General features: G+C 43.9%; 1 protein-coding gene across 6 annotated transcripts in view; it reads left to right on the plus strand.

Annotated features, from left to right (window-relative positions):
• Nucleotides 1–21,847, plus strand: part of tnca (tenascin Ca) — a 56,417-nt gene that overhangs the window by 19,760 nt on the left and 14,810 nt on the right. For 2 of the 6 annotated variants that reach the window (XM_015943149.3, XM_015943147.3), the window contains exons 6-18: nt 221–374; nt 3,632–3,901; nt 4,683–4,868; nt 4,967–5,056; nt 5,543–5,806; nt 9,214–9,606; nt 12,073–12,213; nt 16,250–16,525; nt 17,689–17,961; nt 18,098–18,373; nt 18,459–18,731; nt 20,215–20,517; nt 21,302–21,574. In XM_015943149.3, the coding sequence (XP_015798635.3) occupies nt 221–374; nt 3,632–3,901; nt 4,683–4,868; nt 4,967–5,056; nt 5,543–5,806; nt 9,214–9,606; nt 12,073–12,213; nt 16,250–16,525; nt 17,689–17,961; nt 18,098–18,373; nt 18,459–18,731; nt 20,215–20,517; nt 21,302–21,574 (3,172 nt within the window). The remainder of the gene's footprint in view (nt 1–220; nt 375–3,631; nt 3,902–4,682; nt 4,869–4,966; nt 5,057–5,542; nt 5,807–9,213; nt 9,607–12,072; nt 12,214–16,249; nt 16,526–17,688; nt 17,962–18,097; nt 18,374–18,458; nt 18,732–20,214; nt 20,518–21,301; nt 21,575–21,847) is intronic. The other 4 variants (XM_015943150.3, XM_015943151.3, XM_015943152.3 and 1 more) reach the window with 4 other exon arrangements.

Genomic DNA, 21,847 nt, shown 5'->3' on the forward strand with positions numbered 1-21,847 from the left:
TTTAAATTCTTCTCTGAAGCTTCATCCAGCCGAAAGGATGCAGCTCAGACTGACGTCCTGTCTCTAAAGTCCAATCCTAGGACTTCATTCCCTCTGGTCGTTTGCTGAATCCTATTTTGATGAATACAAATCTTTAAAAATAAACTCGGCTGAGTAATTTGTTGTCCTTTGTGAATATATGATAGGTTTTACATCTGTTTCTTTTTTTCTGTCTCTACAGAAAGAAGAAAACGGAAAAGTCGTGAGCACAGTTCCATCGTCTCAAAACCACTTCCTTCAGTCTGGGCTTGGACCAGGACAGGAGTACGAGGTGTCCCTCAACGTCCTCAAGAACAACATCAAAGGACCCCAAACATCTACAACGGTCACTACCAGTGAGTTTCGTTCATCACGAAAGCAAATACGGATATTTAATCGCCATTTGTTATTTTCAAAGCTTACGAATATTTTGAAGCAGTTTATCTTTTTGCCTTTTTGCACCTAATAAAAGTGTAATAAACCTCTTAGAAATAAAATGTGAAACTGTCACAGAGCGAAAGTCCATATTGAAGTGGAGAGTTGTAGCAGGAAATCCCCGCTGGCTTTGATTACTTCCATCTAACACACAACCACATCACAGTTGTCATTTTTATTGTCACTAAATCTCGCTCCTCTCCTCATCCGCCTGCTGAAACATTTTATTGCGCTGAAACCCGATACTCTACGTTATGACATGCTTCCAAGTTTCTTACGCAACCGATGTGGCACGCCAGGCCAAAAGCCTGAGCTGTGCATGGAAAAGTCATTTGGTTCGCTGGTTTGCTTTGGTGGACCCCCTCGGATATCCCCGTATTTAATTCCTGATGTCATTTGTTGGTGCTGGCTGGAGTTCAACGTTACTCCAGACAACTGAGTGACAGAAAAGTGAAAACGTTCAAACTCTCACTCCCAGATGTTCTTTTTAGCACAGATCTAAACGTTGGAGGAAAGATGTCTCCTCAGGTAGACAACAGGATGTTAGAGTGGACGGGAATCACATTATATTTGTGATGGCATTTCCTGTTTTGATCCAAGTTTTTCCTTCACAGTGACAGCCTACAGGTATTCACATACCACAAACCATCTACAGCCCTATTTTCTTAGTAGCAGTAGATATGCCTAATGTCTTTTTTAAATCCTATTTTCTATAGATCATCATTGGGAAGGCCAGGTGTGTCGCGTTCTCCCCCCACAACCTCAAAAGTTCCAGGTTGTTTCAGAAGTACTGCCTCTCTAACAGAAACGTATTCTGGGGTACATTTCTACCCTGGTAATCTGTTTTGGACTCGGTTCCTGAAGTGGATTGAAAGTGGCCCCAGAACCTCGTCCTGGTCTGTGGAGATAGGCCTTAAAGCAGATATGCTTTTTAGTTCCTCATCAGTTTAGTTTCTTGAATATTTTCTGATAAAATACTGCAGAGGAAATATTCTTTCTTTATTTAAAAAAATCTGTCTGATCTTTAGTGCCCCTTCATGCCTTGTCAGACTCCACATAACTTATACAACCTAAATTAACGGATGTATTAGTGACGGCCGTCAAGTTTATAATTATTCAGTCAAGTATTTTTCCAGAGTTTTCCCCTTTCTGAAATTATGAATGCTTTTTCAGAAATCCGTAAGGTGATTATTTTAATATGTACTATGATATAATACAAGCAATACATTATTATTTATTTATTTTTGCTAAGCACGCCCCCTGACCCGCAGAGCTCTGTGCAATAGGAAACTGAGCGCTGACCATAACTAACCAATAGCGTTAAACTACCGCTTATGTGCTTCAAATTTAAGGAATGCCTTGGCTGATGCAGAGTTGATGAACTTTTCACAGACAAGAAAGTCTCTAAAATATAAATACATGAGAACACAACATAACATGAGAATAATACTCGTAAAGCAATGTGTTTTAGCTGTTTGTCGGCTACAGAAGCACATTTGTAAACAGAAATGTGAAGTCGCCATCTTAAAAAGCCGAGCAACAGACTTTTTGTGCGATATGCTTGTCAGCCACTAGATGGTGCCATCAGATAAGAGAAATACTCCGGAAAGAGACTTTAATCAAACACTTTTGTCCAAAGCGACTCATGAGTATCTGGCATGCGTGTTTTTGGTCTGTGGGAGGACACGTAGAAAAGCCACAAATGCAGAAGGAGAACATGCTAACCCCCGATCCACCCTGGTGGCATCAGCGGCGTGGGATGGCAATGAAACGGTTTACTCACGTACGTTGTGGTGCGTCAATCTACATTGGGGAGCAGCTTCTCCGCCAACCTTCTTGCTGGACTCGCAAGATCACAAAATCCCTCGAGACTTCAAAGGTCACGGCTTGTTTATGCCATCCTGTTGGACTTAGTAAAGTGGATTTGACAGGTTAGCACTGCAGTTTGCTTCCAGCTCATTTCCTGCATGTTTTAGATCGTGAACACAGCTGATTTGTTTGATTTAGTGATGAGTCACTCCTGTAGAAACTAATAAAGGCTGATGATACATTTCAGCAGTTAGATTAAAGTGTTAAAAAATCAAATGCACAGTGAGGAGGAACATTTCAATTTTAATTGTACTAAACAGACACTAGGGGGAGTTAAAAACAAGCCAAAACTGCCTAGTATCCATTTAAACCAAGAAGAAGAAGGAGATCACGTTCGATCTCACAGTTTGATGTCATATAATGTTGTGACTCTCCAGTGCCTGGATTAAATCTGTGAGAAACATATCGTTGCACTTCTGTAAAGATGATTAAGAGATTACGAGTATATAATCCGTCAGTTTAACGTAATCTAGATGAGAAATCTCATCTCTGCAATTGACTTTGAAAATTATCGGACATTTTATTCAGATACAGGGTGCCCATTGTTAACTGCAACTTCCCAGAAGCAGGCTTGCGGAAGAAAAAGTACCCAGTTCTATCTTTAACAGTGCGGCAAGGCAAGGTGAGGCGAGTTTCTTCTGGGACACGCCTGAAATGTTCTGCGTTGCGGCTGGTTTGGATCAACTCTAACATATTCTATTTGATGCAGAGACGCCACATGGAAAGCCCACATCAGGGATTCAAACCTGTGACCTTCTTGCTACAAGGACACAACACTACCAACGACTCATCATGAGTACCATGCCTATTCCAAAACTATGTCCTTTGCTCTTTTCTGCATCCCTGGAGTGCTCTCCTGCTCTCTCAGCATGCTGCATGCACCAGCAGCATGTTCCCATGATGGTTCTGCATAAAGACCCATGATCTCTGCCGTACACTAGAACAATGCTGATGGCATAATGAGTTGCATTCTAGGCATGAGGCCAACATGGCCAGCCAACATTTCAACAACTGAGCCACACTGGTGTGTGTGTGAGGCCCCATCATTGAAAGACTACCCCCCTGAACCCAGCAAAACGTTGCTATGGACATTTTCTCCTCACTCAGGAGCAGGACTAAGACCTCCTGGGGCCTCTGGGTGACATTGTGCAGCACAGTTTTAATTCTGACTACCTGGAAGAAAAACTTATAGAGTCAGTGGATTAAGCACTGGCCTGATTTCTTTCACAGGGATAAGTTTGTAGAAAACATCATCATTCCACATTTGGCATGGCATCTAATGTATTTATCTCCTAATTTCATTCCCTAGAGATTGACGGTCCGCGGCAGGTGGAAGTGAAGGATGTGACGGACTCTTCGGCTTTGATCAGCTGGAATCTACCTGTTGCTCATGTGGACAGAGTCACCATGTTTTACATGCCCAGCTCTGACCCATCGAACGAAACCACGGTGGACATTTTCCCTCCTGACAAACAGTACAGCGTGGACAGTTTGAGGCCAGACACTGAGTACACTGTTTCAATAATTTCAAGACGTGGAGATGCAACAAGTGACCCTGCCACCACCTCATTCATGACAGGTGGGTGTTTGACAAAACAAATACAGAAAACGCTTTACTCCCCCTTTCATTTCCTAGTCATGTGTGCATGGTGTGATTGACAAGTACTCTAGAATGAGTGCTAAGCAAGAGCACAACAGCGTTTTCTGTTCTTTGACATAGTTTCTAAGGCATATCCATCCTTTTAACGAGTGGTGAAGCCGATGGGTGCTGAACTAACTTGAGGTAGTCCGTTGTCACTCTTTACTTTTACACCAACTGATTAAATATAATAGGAAAGACTTGGCCTAGTTCACACAGCAATTTAAAAAAATGTCCGATGATTTTCAGAACGGGCTGTGCAGTGGCGCAGTGGTTAGCGCCTTGCCATAAGAATGTCCCAGGTTCAAATCCCAGCCTGGGGTCTTTCTGCATGGAGTTTGCATGTTCTCCTGTTCATGTGTGGGTTCTCTCCGGGTACTCCGGCTTCCTTCCACAGTCCAAAAATATGACTGTCAGGTTGATTGGTCTCTCTAAAATTGTCCTCAGGTGTGAGCGTGCTTGCCTGTGTGTTTCTGTGTTGCCCTGCAATGGACCGGCAATCTTTCCAGGGCGTACCCTTCCTGTTTGCCCGATGATTGCTGGACATATGCACCTGCCCCCTGCGACCCTGCGGGTATAGAAAATGGATGGACTTTCAGAACATGAAAGACACCCCCACACGTTTTGGTCCTACTCTGTGTAGTGTGCTTCAGATCTCACAAAACCTTCCCAGTTAGCATTCCATATTCCTTATATAACTAAATCAACTATAATTACCCAGAACTGGACGCCCCCACCGGCCTGCAAGCGGTGTCACAAACAGAAGACAGCATCACTCTGGAGTGGACCAACAGCCAGGCTAATGCTAGCGGCTATCGAGTGAAATACAGCCCCATCTCTGGCGCCACTCATGGTGAAGAAGTGTTCCCACGGGGACCGGGACACACCACACAGGCTACCATCACCGGTAAGAGGCAGATTTGTTTCTGAAGGAGAACACACACACACTTGACATTCTGGCGTTTATTAGTCTGATAATTTGAACATCACCTTGTTGTATCAAAGGGTTGGATCCGGGGACGGAGCATGGGATCGGAGTGACAGCTGTAAAGAACGAAAGGGAAAGTCTCCCTGCTACTACTAATGCAGCGACTGGTGAGCAGCTGTCCAAACAGTAGTTTCAGCAATACTCACAGTCATGGACGTATTTTTCACTTAGAATTGGGAGGGGGGGGGACACAACCGGCATGAGGACCGGGGGTGGGAGTATCTTTACAGTATGTTCTAATGGGAAGCGGGCTTTAACACAAACGGTTGTTTTCTGCTTGGTCCTAGAGCTCAACCAGTGTCTATGTAACATAGTGTATCATTGTTTTTGGATGGTAAAAAATACAGGGGTCAAAACTTGACTTTGGAAAAAGTGTGTGTGTGTGTGTGTGTGTGTGTGTGTGTGTGTGTGTGTGTGTGTGTGTGTGTGTGTGTGTGTGTGTGTGTGAAGGGGGGGGGGGATGTCCCCCTGTCCCCCCTCCAAAATTACGTCCATGCACACGGTGCAAGTTTTTACAGACTGATTGATGATATGAAACTAATGGAGGGGATTGAAGTTTTGTTCTTTTCCGTGATTCATGTGTCCTCGGTCAGACCTCGATCCTCCCAGGGACTTTGAACAAGTCAAGTCCACAGAGACGTCTCTGACGGTGAGGTGGCAGAAACCCCAAGCTAAAGTGAGTGGATACAGACTGGTCTACATCTCCAGAGATGGCCAGACAGAAGAAGTAGAGATCCCAGTCACAGCAACTACATACATCCTTCCTAACCTGACTCCTGGAATGAGCTATACCCTCACTTTGACTGCAGAGAGGGGCCAGAGAACGAGCAGGCCTGTTTCACTATCAGCATCCACAGGTGAGTGGACAACAGCTCCGTTACAGCGGAACTGATCAGTTCTTAAAATTGATCATTTTGTAGATGAGAGTTTAGCGCTGGAATTGTAAACGGCAGCTTCAAACTGCTGCAGTCACAGCTTTGTTTCAAAGACGATCACTGGAAACAGGACATCGTAAGCTATGGTATGGCTTTGGAAACATGTATGGTGGCCCATATGGTTCAAGTAGATGCAAAAGTCACAACACAGCGAAATACAAAAATCACCCTAAAGTTATGACCCTACAACGTTTACACAGATAACTAAATTCTGCCCTTGAAGATAAATCGATTTGAATGCATTCTCACTTAGATTGTAGCGTAAATGCACCCACTCAAGTATCTAAAGTTCAGTGTCACAGTTTAACACCTCTGGATGAAAAAGAAGGAATGGGACCTTGATTAGAAACCCGAGAGCAGGAACCATAAACTTGACACTTTTAAAGATTAGCCTCAAGTACGTTCAGATTGCAGGTGTCCAAAAAGCATAGTTTCTATTATTTACCTGCCAAGAACATAGCCTAGAAATCAAGACGGACTAAAAGCAAAAGACCACAGCTCTAGACAGGCCCAGCTTTAGCCTCAGCAGTTTTGTGTCTTGCCAGTTGCAGTGCTCTGTCAGTTTGGTGGGTGGGATTAGCAGCAGAGCTACGAAGAAGGGAAACTAGAAAGATTGCAGCAGCTCGTTTGAAATGGCTTTGACATCAACTTTGGACTATTTAGACATGGGCTTTTCTTTCAGTCAAGTGCAGATAGAGGTAATTAGGTCCTTTATTTAGAAAATTGATGTGTTTGTGTCTTCTTTGGCAGTGTGTACGACTGCCCCACTGACTTGGCCTGGCAAGCCAGACTAAATAAATGTATTATTTAGTCTGGCAACGCTCCATTGACGGCTCTTGGTTGTGGGACGGGTTCGACCATTGTCTTTCATATGATCTCTGCATGCTACTGGACAATGAATGTGACATACTCACTGCAACAGCTATCGGTAAATGAGGTGGTCCGCAGTTGGAGAAGGAGAAAACACATCATTTTTTCTAAAAAGAAAAAAAAAGCACTTAAATACATCTATCTGCTCCTGATTCTAATGAAGCCCAAGTTCTAATAGTCCAAAATTGATGTCAAAGCCGTTTCTAATGAGCTGTCGCCATCTTGTTTCACTCTGTTGCATCATCCCACCCACCAGGCATATAGAGTGCCCTGATTGGCCCGCAAAGCGGATAAAGCTCTGTGATTTGTTCACTAAGCAGATAGAGCGCTATGATTGGCCCACCATTATGGACCAATCACAGCTCTTTATGTGCTTGAAACCCCTCTAGAGAGAGAGGTACGATGTAGCCACAGCTGCCCTGGGGCGCACTGACACAGGCGCCACCGATCCCTCTGATCACACTATACTATGCCATACTATACCATACCAACTTTATTTATATAGCACAATTTAAAACTCAGTGTGAGAGCTGACTAAAGTGCTGAACAGGCAGGGTCAAATAAAACAAAAAGAAATAAAAAATAAGAAGATAAAACACAACAATAAAAAACTATAAAATCATAGTGCAATAACATAAATCACCAAGTCATAAAAGTAGGTTTTTAAACGAGATTTAAAAACAGGCAGAGAGGATGCCAGCCTAACTGTAATGGGCAATGAGTTTCAGAGCATGGGGGCAGCATGGGCAAATGCATGTTCACCTCGTGATTTGTAGGCCATCCGGGGAGTGCAAAGCAGTAGATGGTCAGCTGACCTCATCATACGAGTAGGTACATAGGGAGTCAGCAGGTCGGACAGGTAAGGAGGTGCTAGGTTGTGTAGAGCTTTAAAAACAAACATCAATATCTTCAAATGCACACAAAATGTGATGGGGAGCCAGTGAAGAGGTTCCAGGACTGGTGTAATATGGCTATGTTGACTTGTGTTAGTTAAAAACCTAGCAGCGGCATTTTGGACAACCTGCAACCGGTTCAAGGCAGAGACAGGAGTTCCAGCTAATTGTGCATTAGCGTAGTCCAAGCGAGAGGTAACGAAAGCGTGGATGACTGATTCCAAGTGCTTCCTCTTTAAGATTGGTCTTAAACGAGTTAGGCGGCATAACTGATAAAAACAAGACCTCACCACTGAGTTGATCTGAGGAGTCATTGAGAGGTTGGCATCCACTTTTACCTAGAGGCTTATTACACACTGCTTAGGGTTTAAACCATCAAGTGGATTGAGAGCCAGAAAGATTGCGGGGATCAAAGACAATGGACTCAGTCTTTAAATCATTCAACCTGAGCAAATTGGCCACTAGCCAGCCCTTTACATCTGCCAGGCATGCCGCAAGACGAGAGTCCACATTTCCATTTTTTTGTACCACATATATTTGACAATCGTCAGCATAGATGTGATAATTAAGACTGTGCCAATTTAGGATTTTGCCCAGTGGTAGGAGATATATAGAGAAAAGAAGAGGCCCCAGAACAGAGCCCTGCAGTACACCCCAAGGCAGAAGGAGAAAGGAGGAGGAACAATCGCCAATCTGAACAGTAACAGATCTGTTGGATAAATAGGAGTGAAACCATTCAAGTGCAACCCCCTTTACCCCAACCCAAGACTCAAGACGGTCCAACAGAATAAGGTGGTCCACAGTATCAAAAGCTGCTGAAAGGTCTAGCAAGAGCAGTAATACCTTAGACCAATCAGCAGGCAAGTCAGGTTAAGTGTCTTGCCCAAGGACACAACAGCATCATTATCTGGTCTGAGCTGGGACTGAACCTGCAACCTTCCAAATCCTGGACAATCTGCTCTACCTCCTGAGCTACTGCTGTCCCAAAATACTTTAAAGTAGTCTGATCGCTCATTATTCAAATCAGCTAGCTGCCTCATTTTGTAGCTGAACTGAGTGATGCACATTCCGGTGACAGAACATGAAAATCACCACAGGCACGTCCTTCTTGGCACCCACACATGATCTAACGCCCTTCAGAGATGTTCCCTTGCAGTAGTCACAACCAGGTCCCAAATGCTGGTGTGGCTAGGCTTATGGCAGAAATCAGATATTATCATAACTTCTGTTTTAACACAAGTTTCAGTTGAATGCTACCATTTTGTAATCACTGTGACTTTTATATTCTGTTGAACTGTAAGGGCCACCATAGTGAAGTCATCAGAGTATATAAAATTTGTGTGTAATTAATTTTTCTTTTGAGTTTTGAAAAAGGCTCAGAACTGATCTAGCACAGCTGCAGAGATGCTTCTTCTTTTATCTTTCAAATATATATTTACTGTTTTCAGGAGACTTTGGGTTTGCCATAAATGTGCCACCTATGATCACTGAACTAACTGGAGTGTATTCTTACCTGATTTGTGCCTTTGTTTGTTTGTTTGTTTGTTTGTTTGTTTGTTTTTGTAGCCTCTTTCACCTTTTATTCTGCTAACTCAGACATCCATGAGCAAACAGCTCCCAGAGACTCAGAGAATAGCTCTGGGGTTTTACAACCATCTGAGTCCCAGTTTTCTGGGGCAGAGCTTGAGGATGAGCTCGGAGTGCTGACTGTTTCCGGCATCACGTTTGACGGATTTGACCTCTCTTGGAAACTAAAGCCTCACAATGTTTATGATAATTTAGTTGTGTCATATAAAGGCACTCAGCAGTTGTGGGGTTTGAGAGAGGTCAAACTTCCTGGAGATGCCCGTGGGTCTAGACTCACCGGCCTGAAGCCGTTGACAGAATATCAAATACACTTAAAGGGAGTAACAAGTAGCCAGGAATCATCTGTGCTACTTGAAGCTGTTGCAGTCACAGGTACATGCTTCTCTTTTGAAGTTGACCAGTCTCTGACAGTAGGATTTGCATGCTGGTCTCTTTCTAATAATAATATTTCTAATAGAAATGATTCTCTGCATAGTTTGGCATGCTGAAACAATCCAAAGAAAGTGTGATCTCGCCTCTCATTTCTTTTGCTAAGGCAGGATGCTGCTTATTTCACACCCCCTCACACAGGATGAAGACCCTGCTACGGCTTAAAAATATCCAGAATGAGGAAGACCTTTGAAGGGTCTTGATGAGGTCTTTAGGTGTTTATTGACAATGCGCTAAGCTTTATACGTGTGTTTGCGGTGGTTTATTATTGTAATTGTTCCTGGATGAAGACTGAGGGAACTTAGTTGCAGCTGGAACACGAGGTCCATGACATGGTCCCAACAATCACAACTTGGTGATTCAGAATTTGAAGCGGGACTGGCGTCTAGACTTGACTACAACCTGCATGATGGTCACACACCTCTGCTCCAGGTTGGTTATTGCAGTCCTCCTACCAACATGGATGCTACGCTGATTGCTGCCATTTTAACTCAGGATCAGCCCCAAGAGGGGGCAGCAGTAGCTCAGGAGGTAGAGTGGGCTGCCTTGTGATTGGATGATAACGGGATTGATACCGTCTCCCGCCAGGGAATTCCTGCTGTTGTGTCCTAGGGCAAGACACTTCACCCGACTTGCCTGTGTTGGTGGGTGCTAGAGGGGTTAGTGACGCAAAATGGCAGCCTTGCCTCTGTCAGATGCCCGAAGACAGCTGTGGCTACATAGTAGCTTACCATCACCGGCAGTGTGTGAATGCGAGAGTGTGTGAACAATGGGAAGTGCTTTTAGTGCCTAAACAAGCACTTTATAAATCCAATTAATCATTATTATTATTATTATTATTTTTATTATTATTATTAATACAATTGTTGTTATTATTATTTATTATTATTGTTGTTGTTATTATTAATACTGTTAATAATAATAATAATAATAATAATAATAATGAGATTCTCATGAGCTGATAACAGCAACAGAAATCCATTCTTCTCCCAGAAGGGAGCCAAGGCCTTACCTAAACCATAAGTCTTGTACCTTCTCCAACTGCTGGGCTTCCACCCTTAAGATAGGAAGATGGTTGGCTACCCCTGAAGTAGTGTCAGATTTAAAAGCTTGAATATTTATCGACAAATGATGGCATCATAAAGTCGCCCTTGGGGCATCAGAGACTCGGGGGTTTGCGGTCTGCCCTGTAATCAGTGGCTTGCTGTTTTAAATCTCAGCTCCATCCACCTCAGTTGTTGTGTCCTTGGAGAAGATGCTTCACCTACCTCCAGAGTGGTCGATTGGTGTTGATGGTAAAGCAGCCTTACCAATGAGAGAGTGCCCTGGGACAGCCATAGATACTTTGTAGCCTATGGCCATCAGCGTGTGAATGTGTTCATTAATGAGTGACTATTTAAGTATAATATTTAATGTTATCTTTATTCCTCCACACAAACCAGGCTTTTCCACTGGATGCATAAGTGTCACGAGACATAGTACGCGGCAATTAGCCATCGCTACAGTGGGTGGGTGCATTTCCACCGGCAGCGAAGCGTGACGATGCTTTGCGTACGCTTCGAGTCGATTTTTTTACACCCTACTCTTCCAGATCGCAGCAAACTCCGCTGTTCAGATTGGACCAGACAGGAAGTTGAACACGAATGCAGAGTAACCTACATAGCCGAAGTAAAGGCAACAGAAAATTAACCACAGACCACAGGCCAAGTGCAGACGTGATGTCGGTGATGGTGATGCAACCTGATCTCTCAGCAGATCAAGCTTTGGGTCGTGGTGTGATCATTGAGGTAGGACTGTTGTGATGATATTGTATAAAATAGAAAGAAAGCTACGGGATGTGGGAATCTTGAGCACATGGATAATAGAAGGGAATCTCACGGAAGGATGTCTTCCAAATGTAGTTGCGATCCAGCTACATTTTTTTGGAGGCCATGAAGAACGTAGTGGGGTTTTAATCCAGTGTGAAGGGGCCTCCTACAAATAACCATCTATTTAGTCTAACCTCCTTTTTAAAGAATTAAATTCTTTTTACACAGCCAACTAAAGAATTATATCAAATGTCATGTGCACGTCGTCTAAGTGATGCCAGTCTTTCTTTAGGGCATCAGAAACATCATGGCTCTTGCATGGCTTTGGGATCCAGTTGAAGGGAACTGTGTACTTCCACTCTGGTGGACTATTCAGCACCTTCAAGCAATTAATGGCACTGACTCAAGTGCTATTAATGCATCAGTTGCTGCTGTATGACTAAACTGTGAAATAAACAAGGACATTTCTGATTAGATGACAGGCAAAAGTCTACAGAAGAATTGATTTGTTTCTATTTTAACCCAATTTTCTATTCACAGGATTTTTCTTCAGCAAAGCCAGTGAGAGATTCACTGTTTAATCAGCCTTTATTTGCTTTAGCACCTCTAGAAGAAGCTCTGGAAACCCTACTGTCCACTCTGGAGAATGAAAGCCCAGATCTTCTACTTTCACTAAACAATGAAGCACTGCCCACATCTGATGCTGTTGTGATGAGTTCTGGGGCTGAGCCTGAAAGCTCAGGTACGAACCTGCTTGGCGACCTAACGGTCAACGTTACCACCACAAGTATGAGTCTGGCTTGGTCAGCGCCTGATGGAGCATTTGACAGCTTTTTAGTAGAGCTGATTGCTCCATCAGCAGCAGCGCAGGCTCTCGTGACCACATTACCTGGAACTTCAAGAGCAGCTGAAATAAAGAGTCTTTATCCTGCTACACAATATAACATAACCTTAGAAGGGCAGGTGGACAGGAAGCCATCTTTACCTCTGAGAGTTGCTGCTACTACAGGTACATGGCGTCAATTTCTCTTACAGTTGGCGTCATCACAACCCATCACCTTAGTTCTCCTTATTGTTGTGATGTGGACACTTAAAATTAGCTCCAATTCCAAAGATGGTTTGTGTTTTATTACAAATGATTTTCAGATATTCTGATCGCAGCGTAGCTATAATGTTTATTTAATTGATGACATCAAATAAAAACTATGTGTTATGCTAAGAAAGGCACGTGAAGCTTAAACATTCACGTCATAATCAAAACAATGCACCATGGGGGTTCGAGCCTTTGCAGTCGCTGCCCCCACACGTTGGAACTCTCTCCCACTAAACATCAGGTATGTGTCACGCTGAGGAGCAGGAGGTTTGGACCCAAGATGCAGAATTCCCGGAACGACTCAAGGCAGGAGTGGTTAAATAAAATAATTCCTTTATTTAAAGGAGGATGCGCCAAAAGTCCAAAGCACCAAAGCGTGGAGCTGAACAACCTCGTTCTTCATACGCTCAAACTCCGCTGGGTTAATGGACTCAGTCATCCTGTCAGACTAGTCGGCTGGATAAGGGGGTTGAGCTGTGGCGAGCGTGGCTTTACCGACGCGGAAGTGCTAGCGTCGGCAAAACGCCGGCTCGCGGTTTGATCTAAGAATTCCCCGAGCGTCATTGAGGCGACACGGAGAAGTTGGAGCTTCTTGTCCAACAACCTAGAAGGAAAATAGCTTGATTGGTTTGCCAAAATCTCTTCAAGGGCAATCAAAAGTTCTTCTCCATGGCCTCCACAAATTCATCTGATACCCCAGTTTTTCTTTTCATTACCACAGAATCTGGCCATTCAGGGCCTGCCATCTGGAACAGCTACAACCTAAAGAGCTTTAGGAGATCTTTAGCCGGACAAATTAAAAATTACCACTGATATCCAATTTTGAGTCTTCAGGTCTCTTCTACAACAGTCACCAGTCACCTTCTAGCCACAGCTCCTGGAAGCTGTACGTAAATGAGGCTATAAATGTCCACCTAAAATCTGTCAAGCTTTCCTGGACTGTCCCCACAATATACTCCCTACTGTCTCTCATAGGGTATGTCCAGAAAGTTACTGTGGCACCAGACTAACGTCAGCTCGAGGTGGCGATCAGTAATATATTTTCCTTCATTACATGATTAAGACTTGGAGCTGCTGGTGTGATGACCTTATAAAGACAGTTATTGTCTCTTGCCCCCCAAAAACAATGGCACCTTTTCCAACACAGCATCCTGAACTTGTGAAGGTTAGGTCCTCTGTACTCCTACTGGTGCGTGTAGCACTAGACCTGTGCCACCAGTCGGGGTTTGCACACATACTCACACAGACACCTCAGCTTAACTTTTTACTATTGCAGTCCATGCTCTCAGCGCTCATGTCCTGTCAGGGTCACCATCAGACATTTCCCTGTCATCTCCTTGTCTTTTTGTGGCATTGGCCCTAATAATCAGCCTTCGGCTGACTAGTAATTGCAGCTGTGTGCGCAGCGGCGGGCTCCCATCTCAAGCCTGATTTATACTTCTTCGTTTGCGTCGGTGCGGAGACACAAGCGCCGTTATGCGTCGGCACAAGTGCTCTCCGACAAGCTCACAGATGGTGACAGAGACATGCCCACAATTTAAAACATACTTTCAAAGTGACGGAGACCGCAAGCTTGTGATTGGTCAGGAAGCCGCGTCCTGTAAATTCCTCACCAGCAACGTCATTTTTTATTATTATTATTTTTTGTCCCATTAGTTGTCACACACACTGATGTGTGTGCGAAATTTGTTCAACGCATTTGACCCATCCTGCAGACACAGCCGCACTCGGGAACCATTTGGTGGTTTAACCCCCCAATCCAAACCCTTACTGGTAAGCGTCAAGCAGGGAGACATTGGGTCCCATTTTTTCAAAGTCTTTGGTACGACCCGACCAGGAATTAAACCCTGATCTCCCAGTCTCAGCGTGGACACTCCACCATTGGACCACTGCACTGGTTTCCCCCCCAAAAAGTAAAATGGATGTTTAGCGGCAGACCCAGAACGGATTTAAGAACGCATCGCGGAAGAAGTCTGAAAATATTAACATTTATTCACCCTAGAAGGAGTACAAAATACGGAGGGAACGTGGACGGAAACAACAGGAAATGGGGGTTTAGAGGTGGCGACCGCATGAAGAGGTGGAGGAGAATGCAGGACAAATTTGTCCGTCATAAAGTCACTGAAATATATCAGTAAATACGCTATCGTGGACTGGATACATGAGTATTATGGTGGCAGGATACCACAGAAAAACGCCGCACCCTCTGTTGTCCTGGCGGGGAATTACTTTGCAACACTCCGAACGAAAGTTCGAATGTGAAAACCTTTCCAACACTCCGTGTGCGTGTCTCCATTGCCGAGCTCATGGAGGAGTAAAAACCAGGCTTGACCCTCCCCTTCTACACACCATTTCAGTGCATGAGTACAAAGAACAGCCAGAACCTTCACACTGCAGTAAGTGGACTCTCATTCACCAGAAAAAGTTCAATTCTTACCTCTTCCCCATTGGTAATTCCCGGGGAGGCGAGCACAATCCCTCTCCAGGAGTTAGCTTTCAGTGCCCAAGTTGTGTGTGGAGGTTTTTAGCTTTCTTGGTTTATCGTTAACCTCAAAATCACAGCAGCTCAGCGCTGCCAACAATCGGGAGAAACCAAATGAACAGGACCTGACCTGAACTTCCTCCTCCCAGTGAGGAAGAAGAAGATGAACAGGAGGTCACACCAAAGCAGCCTGAACAGATGCGTTTTCAGCTGCTTTTTAGATGAGACTGCTGATTTCAGGCTCAGTGTCTAGCTGTATTTACTGCTCAACCTCACTCACAAGCCCAACATTTTTGCTCACTATATGGTATGGTATTCAACCTTCAATGCACCCAATTTTGACTTCCGTAATCCCAGGCAGAGAGATGTCCTTACAGAGAGCTTGTGTAGCCTTTTTTGGTCGTGCCAGGCTGAGTTCCAGGAGCCAAAGAAACACTCTGTAGGTACTTGTTGAGAAGCCCCACCAAACGTGGCTGTAGAGCCGGGGCCGGTGTCCAGCACATTTTGGTTTGAACTGCTTCAACACACCTGATTTCAATCAGCAGGTTTTAACAGGCTTCTGCAGAACCTGATGCTGATGCACAGGTGATTCAGCCACTGTGTGTTGGAGCAGAGAAACAACTAAAACCTGCTGGATACTGGCCCTCCAGGTCTGGAATTGAATACCCCTGCTCTAGAGGGATGCCAAGTCTCTCTATTCTTGGTGAAGTAACACTTTGACCTCTCCCCTGAGGCAACTTTGCCATGGGAAACCCTTTCAGGAGTTGAGGCCCTAGACAGCAGAGCCTAAAGGGCCATGGGGGTGAACAGAACCTTCCTCCACATTAAGATGCTTGCTATGTTAAAGAGGCAGTTACATCTGCACAAATAACCTTCAGAAAAGAGCCGTCTACACGAAACCTACCTTCATTAGAAAGCATCAAACTAATATCTTATACAGGTAAATCAGTTGAAAATTCTTCACAATAGTATTTCAAACCTAAACACGCTGCACACCACTCCTGAGCGACCTCAGTAATACGTTTTTTTTTCTTGAATTCTAAGTTAGTTTTAGAAATGTTCTTTAAAAAAAAATAAATGTTCTTTATGAAAAACTCGTGACTCAAACATGCAGTTTTCTAGTTGGCATGTAGGAATGTGACGTAAAGTCAAAGATTCGTCTTGCTGTTGAATTGATCACAATCTAATGTGTTTGTCTACCAGCTGAGCTGAAGCCGACTATAGTGAACCTCACCATATCCGAAATTTCCTGGGATGGTTTCACTGCATCCTGGAGCCTCACTGGGGGGGGCTTTGACAGCTTTGTCATTGAGGTAACAAACATGGAGAATTTTGAAGAGAGCCAGAACCTCACTCTCTCTGGCGACGCTTTGAGCCTGGGTATCTCTGGGTTGAACCCTAACACCAGCTACATGGTTGGCCTGTATGGGATGCATCAGGGCTCCTTCCTTGAACCCCTGTACAGTGAAGCCACCACAGGTACCTGTAACTTATTGTTGCAGTTGAATTGTCTCTATATTTATTTAATCTCTTTATTTGAGTCAAAGTAAACAAAAACATTGCTTGGTAGTTACACTCAGTACAGCGTGCACATCGGACTGCATGAAACAAGAACTAAATAACTGTTTCTATTTCTGGCATAACTGTGAAACATCAAAGCCTCGGTGCATCAAACTGCTGCATCCTAACCAACATCCCCCATTTCCACCCTCCAGTCACTGTTTCTATTTTACTGAGAGAGGGCGGGGTCATGGGTGCCGATGTCGCATCAATGAACCAAACACTTATTCTTACTCGGGACTGCTCCCCCCATCCCAGCCACCAAAGTGCATGAAGCCCCTCCCCCTGCCATCCCTGCATTGTGGTCAATTCTGATGCTGATGTGCTGCAATGATTGCAAAAGCAAAACCAATAACTTTCCCTCTCCCCACTCGTTTTACCACGACAGCGTGACTGCCTCATTTCATGCGTCGGCCTTCATTCAGTGTGTAATCGATTAACCTTGAGCAATCATTTGCCCGTGTGTGTAAACAGTCATGGCATGCATGAGTATCCATGTCAGTCGACTTCTGGGAGTTTGTGGGAGTGAATGCAAGATAGCTGATCATTTTCCCAGAGTATCTTCATAAATATCCTTATTTCCTTTTGAACTACTAGGTGGCAAATGATTAAATCTTCTTGTCGTTATCAAGGTAAACAGCTCCTTATGCAAACTGAAGTAAACGTTGCTGTCACCTTGTTTTACATCAAGTGTGTGCATTTATCTGCCCTATACTGCATGTTATGCAGATTTAACAGATTTTTGTTTAGGTTATGGCATTCTTTCCATAAATTAACTAACAAACTGCTTGACGGAATAGTGCTCTACGTGCATGTAATCCTTCTCCCTAATTATATTTGTACATTTAGGTAAAAACTTGTAGGACTATAGTTTCTAGCTATTCACATAAATGCTTTTTGTGTTTTTTCCTTAACTTTAATGCATTTGTAAATCATTTGTTTCCACAACTTCTGTTACAGGGTTTATTTTTTACTTGCATTTTCATACATATACACATGCATGTATTTAAACGTTGATAATACTATTAGTTTAATCATTATCCTGCAGAATGACGTGTCTAACCATTGGTTTCTTTCTTTAGCGACTCAGCCTGTGATTGGCAAACTATACGTCTCAAACATAACATCCGAGAGCTTTACAATCCAGTGGAATGGTGCTGAGAGACGGTTTGATGGTTTTATCCTGGAGATAATTGACTCTGATTGGCTGACGGAGCCAAAGGAATACAACATCTCCAGTAATGTAACATCCCTTGACATTGACGGGCTCAGGCCCAGCACGCATTATGTAATCTACCTCTACGGGACTTTCAAGGGATCTCGTTCGAATGCTGTCAGTATTGTTGCATCCACAGGTATTTGGACTTTATCTGCATTGAATAAAGCTGGCTTTTTTCTTTTAGCTTCACAAGTTGTGTTGAAAAGTTGATGTGGACATATGTCTTTAGTTTCAACAAACAGATAAATGCTGTATGTTTCTCTCCCTTATAGCTGAAGAGCCCGATTTGTCCAAGCTAGTTGTTTCTAAGGTTACCTCTGACAGATTCTCTCTGTCATGGCGAACAGGAGAGAAGGAATTTGATAGGTTTATAGTAGAAGTCAGAGAGTCTGCTTTGCCCTCGCAGGCAATGGGGCGCACTCTTCCAGGAGATGTTCGCTCTACAGTAATGGCCGGGCTCAAGGCGAGCACGAGCTACAGCATAAAACTTTATGCCAGTGAAGGTGATGGCCAGAATACACCGCCTCTGTTTGCTGTAGCAACAACAGGTACTACATGCATTTACTGGCCCTGGATGTGTCAGCTGCAGTGTGTACTGAAGTAACTGAACAGTCGTATTCTTCTTTTATTCAGAGGATGTCCCAAAGTTGGGGCCTCTGGCTGCTTCGTCGATGAGCCCTCATAACCTGAGTTTGTTCTGGAACACTGTATCAGGACACTTTAACAGCTTTGTAGTCCAGGTCAGTGACCCTGAGCAGCTGTCTGATCCGCTGGAGTTCAGGCTGCCCGGCGAAGTTCGTAACGTTACAGTAACAAACCTGACTGATGACTCGGGCTACGACGTCGAACTTTACGGTATTTCTCACGGGCGTCGCACTCCCTCTGTGTTTGCCCACGCTGTGACAGGTACTACGTCATTTACTCACAACTTTTGTGTTGCAAATTTTAATGCTAAGATCATTTGAGAGCTTTACAAACAAAATGAGAAACTTTGTGTTATTTTTTTATTTTTTTTAAATAAACTCTGAAATGAATTTTAAATCATAATTACGTCCTGATCTAAGGCCAGAAATTCACTCTGAGCAAATCTGGAATGCACCATGAGCAGCCATTGTTTTTAATTGTAGCTGTTTGGGGGGTAATCAGAACAGTACACTCTAAGAAATGAAATGTTGAATTTACTTAACCAAGTTATCTCAACTGGTTCCACTAAACCGCTTAAATAAAAAGAGTAATATACATCAAATCTAATAGCAATGTAAATGACTGGTTTGGTGGAACCAGATGACATGGCTTGGGTAAATTCAACACTCTGTTTCTTACAGTGTAGGCATAATTGGGGTCATGAAATGTGTAATAGTATGCAACAATGTGAGGGTTCCCAGGCAGCCAGTTTCACATCAGCTCACTGAGCTACATCTGCAAAGACCTCCAGGACACTATTAAGGACACTTTGTTTTCAAGCCTATTTAAAACATTTATGTAGATTAAAAGTTCACAAGGTGCCTCACAATCACTAACACGGGGAGGGATATACGAAGAAATGACAGAAACAAAAGCGCCGTTTGAATTAACCTGAGGACCTGTCTATCCTGGCCTACGCTCATTGCACCATGAGCCTTGGAGGTCCAGTAAGGCCAGCTGATGTAACAGACATCTGATGACTTGCACCAGTCAATATTTCCAACATCTTTTAAAGTTGTGGTTTACTCATTTATTCAATACGTTTGCAGTGTTCTCTAGTCTATATCACCAAGACACTTTCCGCTCTCTCCTAGCAGCACAATAAAGCCTTCCTGTGGGTGGGTGGGCACGAGCCAAGATGGGCGAGGCCATGGATGCAAATTCACAGTGTGGCATAGATATGTGAGGATTTTCAAATCCTAGCATTTGACCGTCTATTTTGTATCAGAAGCTAAAGCAGGAGATATGTGTAGAAGGCTGTTTTCATGAAAAACTCAGAGTAGCCGATTATAATTAGAAATAATCATTTAAAATAGGTGTTTTCAGTCAACCACACCTTTAATAACATGAAACCAAGACCAGAGTTAACTTTTTGGACTCTTGCATCCAGATGTGAGATTAGGACCCTCTTGTTTTCTTACAGAGAAAACTTAGAGAAAATGAGAATCCACAATTATCCTGAATTTATTATTTTTTGAGTATTTTTGAGTAAATCTGAAATGTAGATACAGGATAAAAAGTCTGGCTCATGACGAGGCATGCCACACTTGCTTAGAGTGTGATCTATATGTTACCAAACCTTTATGAAATGACTCATCTCATGCTGGAAGGACACGCGCTGTGCTTGCTTTTGCAACCATTGCACACACTCTCCTCCTAATGGAATCTCATGTCCCCTCCATCAAACCCACCCCCTCCCTCTCAGCTCCTTTACCCAAAGTGGAAAACTTGACCATTTCCACCGTAACCCCCTACGGTTTCAGAGTGTCCTGGGAGGTCAGGCAGCAGCAGGAGGAATTATCACCATCTAGTGGCGGTTTCAGCCACTTCCACATAGTGGTGACAGACTCTGGCCGGCTGCTGGAGCCTCAGGACTTCACAGTGCCGGGGAACCAAAGTCATCTGGACATGTGGGGGCTCATCACCGGCATAGGCTATGAGGTCAAGTTGACGGGGGTGTCAGAATCGGGGCTTCTCTCTCGGCCTCTGACTATAGTGGCTGTGACAGGTACCACTCACACTGGACTGCAGGGCGCTCGACTCACTAAACGGTTCAGTTTCTGATTCTGCTGCAGCTGCTGAATGTGTAACCGTGACTTTTCATTTGCGTCTTTGATCCATTACAAGAGCAATCTCACCTTTACTTTTAGAGCATTCTCTTGGAATGCAGCTGTGTCAAGAAAAACAAAAGGTGTGGAGCCCCCATCTGTGTTTTTCTCTCCTCCAAAATATGAGCAAGCGTATTTGTTTGTCTTCATATTTTCTGTGTTTTCCTTCACATTTCTAACTTACTGGTGTCCGTAGACTAGATCTGCCTTCTGGTCAACCCCTGCTGCTCTGTACATCAGGCTGAAGCCAAATTTTCATTGTGCAGGAAAACACTGACAAATCAACAGATGTTCCGAGCATGAAACATCTATTGATTTAACTCCTAATCTCACTTTGTCTCATTTCCTTTGAAATGCACGGAATGCATCGAGGCTGGCCTCAAGGACGCATGGGATCTCGTCTCAACAGACCTGTTCACTGACATAGATAAACATCTACAAAAATCCTCTTGTCTGCTAATTCTTGGATGTCCTATTAGGCCTGAGCTGTTTTTGACTGATTAACAGATACCTGAGCATGGCAGATCTGAGGTGGTGGACCAGACGTCTCTTAAGTTGATCCAATCCGCCACCCAGAAACCTTCCTCCGTAATAACCAACCTTCTCCAAAATGCCACCAGTCCATGAGTCTTACTAAGAAAACCCCAAACCCTCTGCATCACCTCTGTTTTCTTGTCTAACCAGAGGCTGAGCCGGAGGTGGAGCATCTCTTCGTCTCGGACGTCACGGCTGACGGTTTCCGTCTGTCGTGGACCACGGACCACGACCTGTTTGACAGATTTGTCATTAAAGTCAGAGACAGTAAAAGGTTAGCCCATCCACAGGAGTTCAGCGCCCGCAGCGACAAGAGGACCAAGGTCATAACTGGCCTCATGAGTGGCACTGAGTATGAAATCGAGCTTTATGGCGTCACAGTGGACCAACGCTCCCAACCAATTACAGCGGTTGCTCAGACAGGTATATAAAAAACCTGCTTCATTCTAACCACTTCACTTTCTACTTCCTAGAGCAGGGGTCACCAACTCTGGTCCTCGAGAGCTACCCTCCAGCACATGTTTTTGCTCCTACACACCTGAGTAAACCAATGAGTAATTAATTCAATTCAATTCAATTCAAATTCAAAGATACTTTATTAATCCCAGAGGGAAATTAGAGTTTCAGTACACACAATTCTGAGATCAGACATACATACAGGCATAGACACTTGACAAGAACTGATGACTGTGGTCA

This window comes from Nothobranchius furzeri, chromosome 6 (assembly GCF_043380555.1).
Source record: "Nothobranchius furzeri strain GRZ-AD chromosome 6, NfurGRZ-RIMD1, whole genome shotgun sequence".
NCBI classification, from domain to species: domain Eukaryota; kingdom Metazoa; phylum Chordata; class Actinopteri; order Cyprinodontiformes; family Nothobranchiidae; genus Nothobranchius; species Nothobranchius furzeri.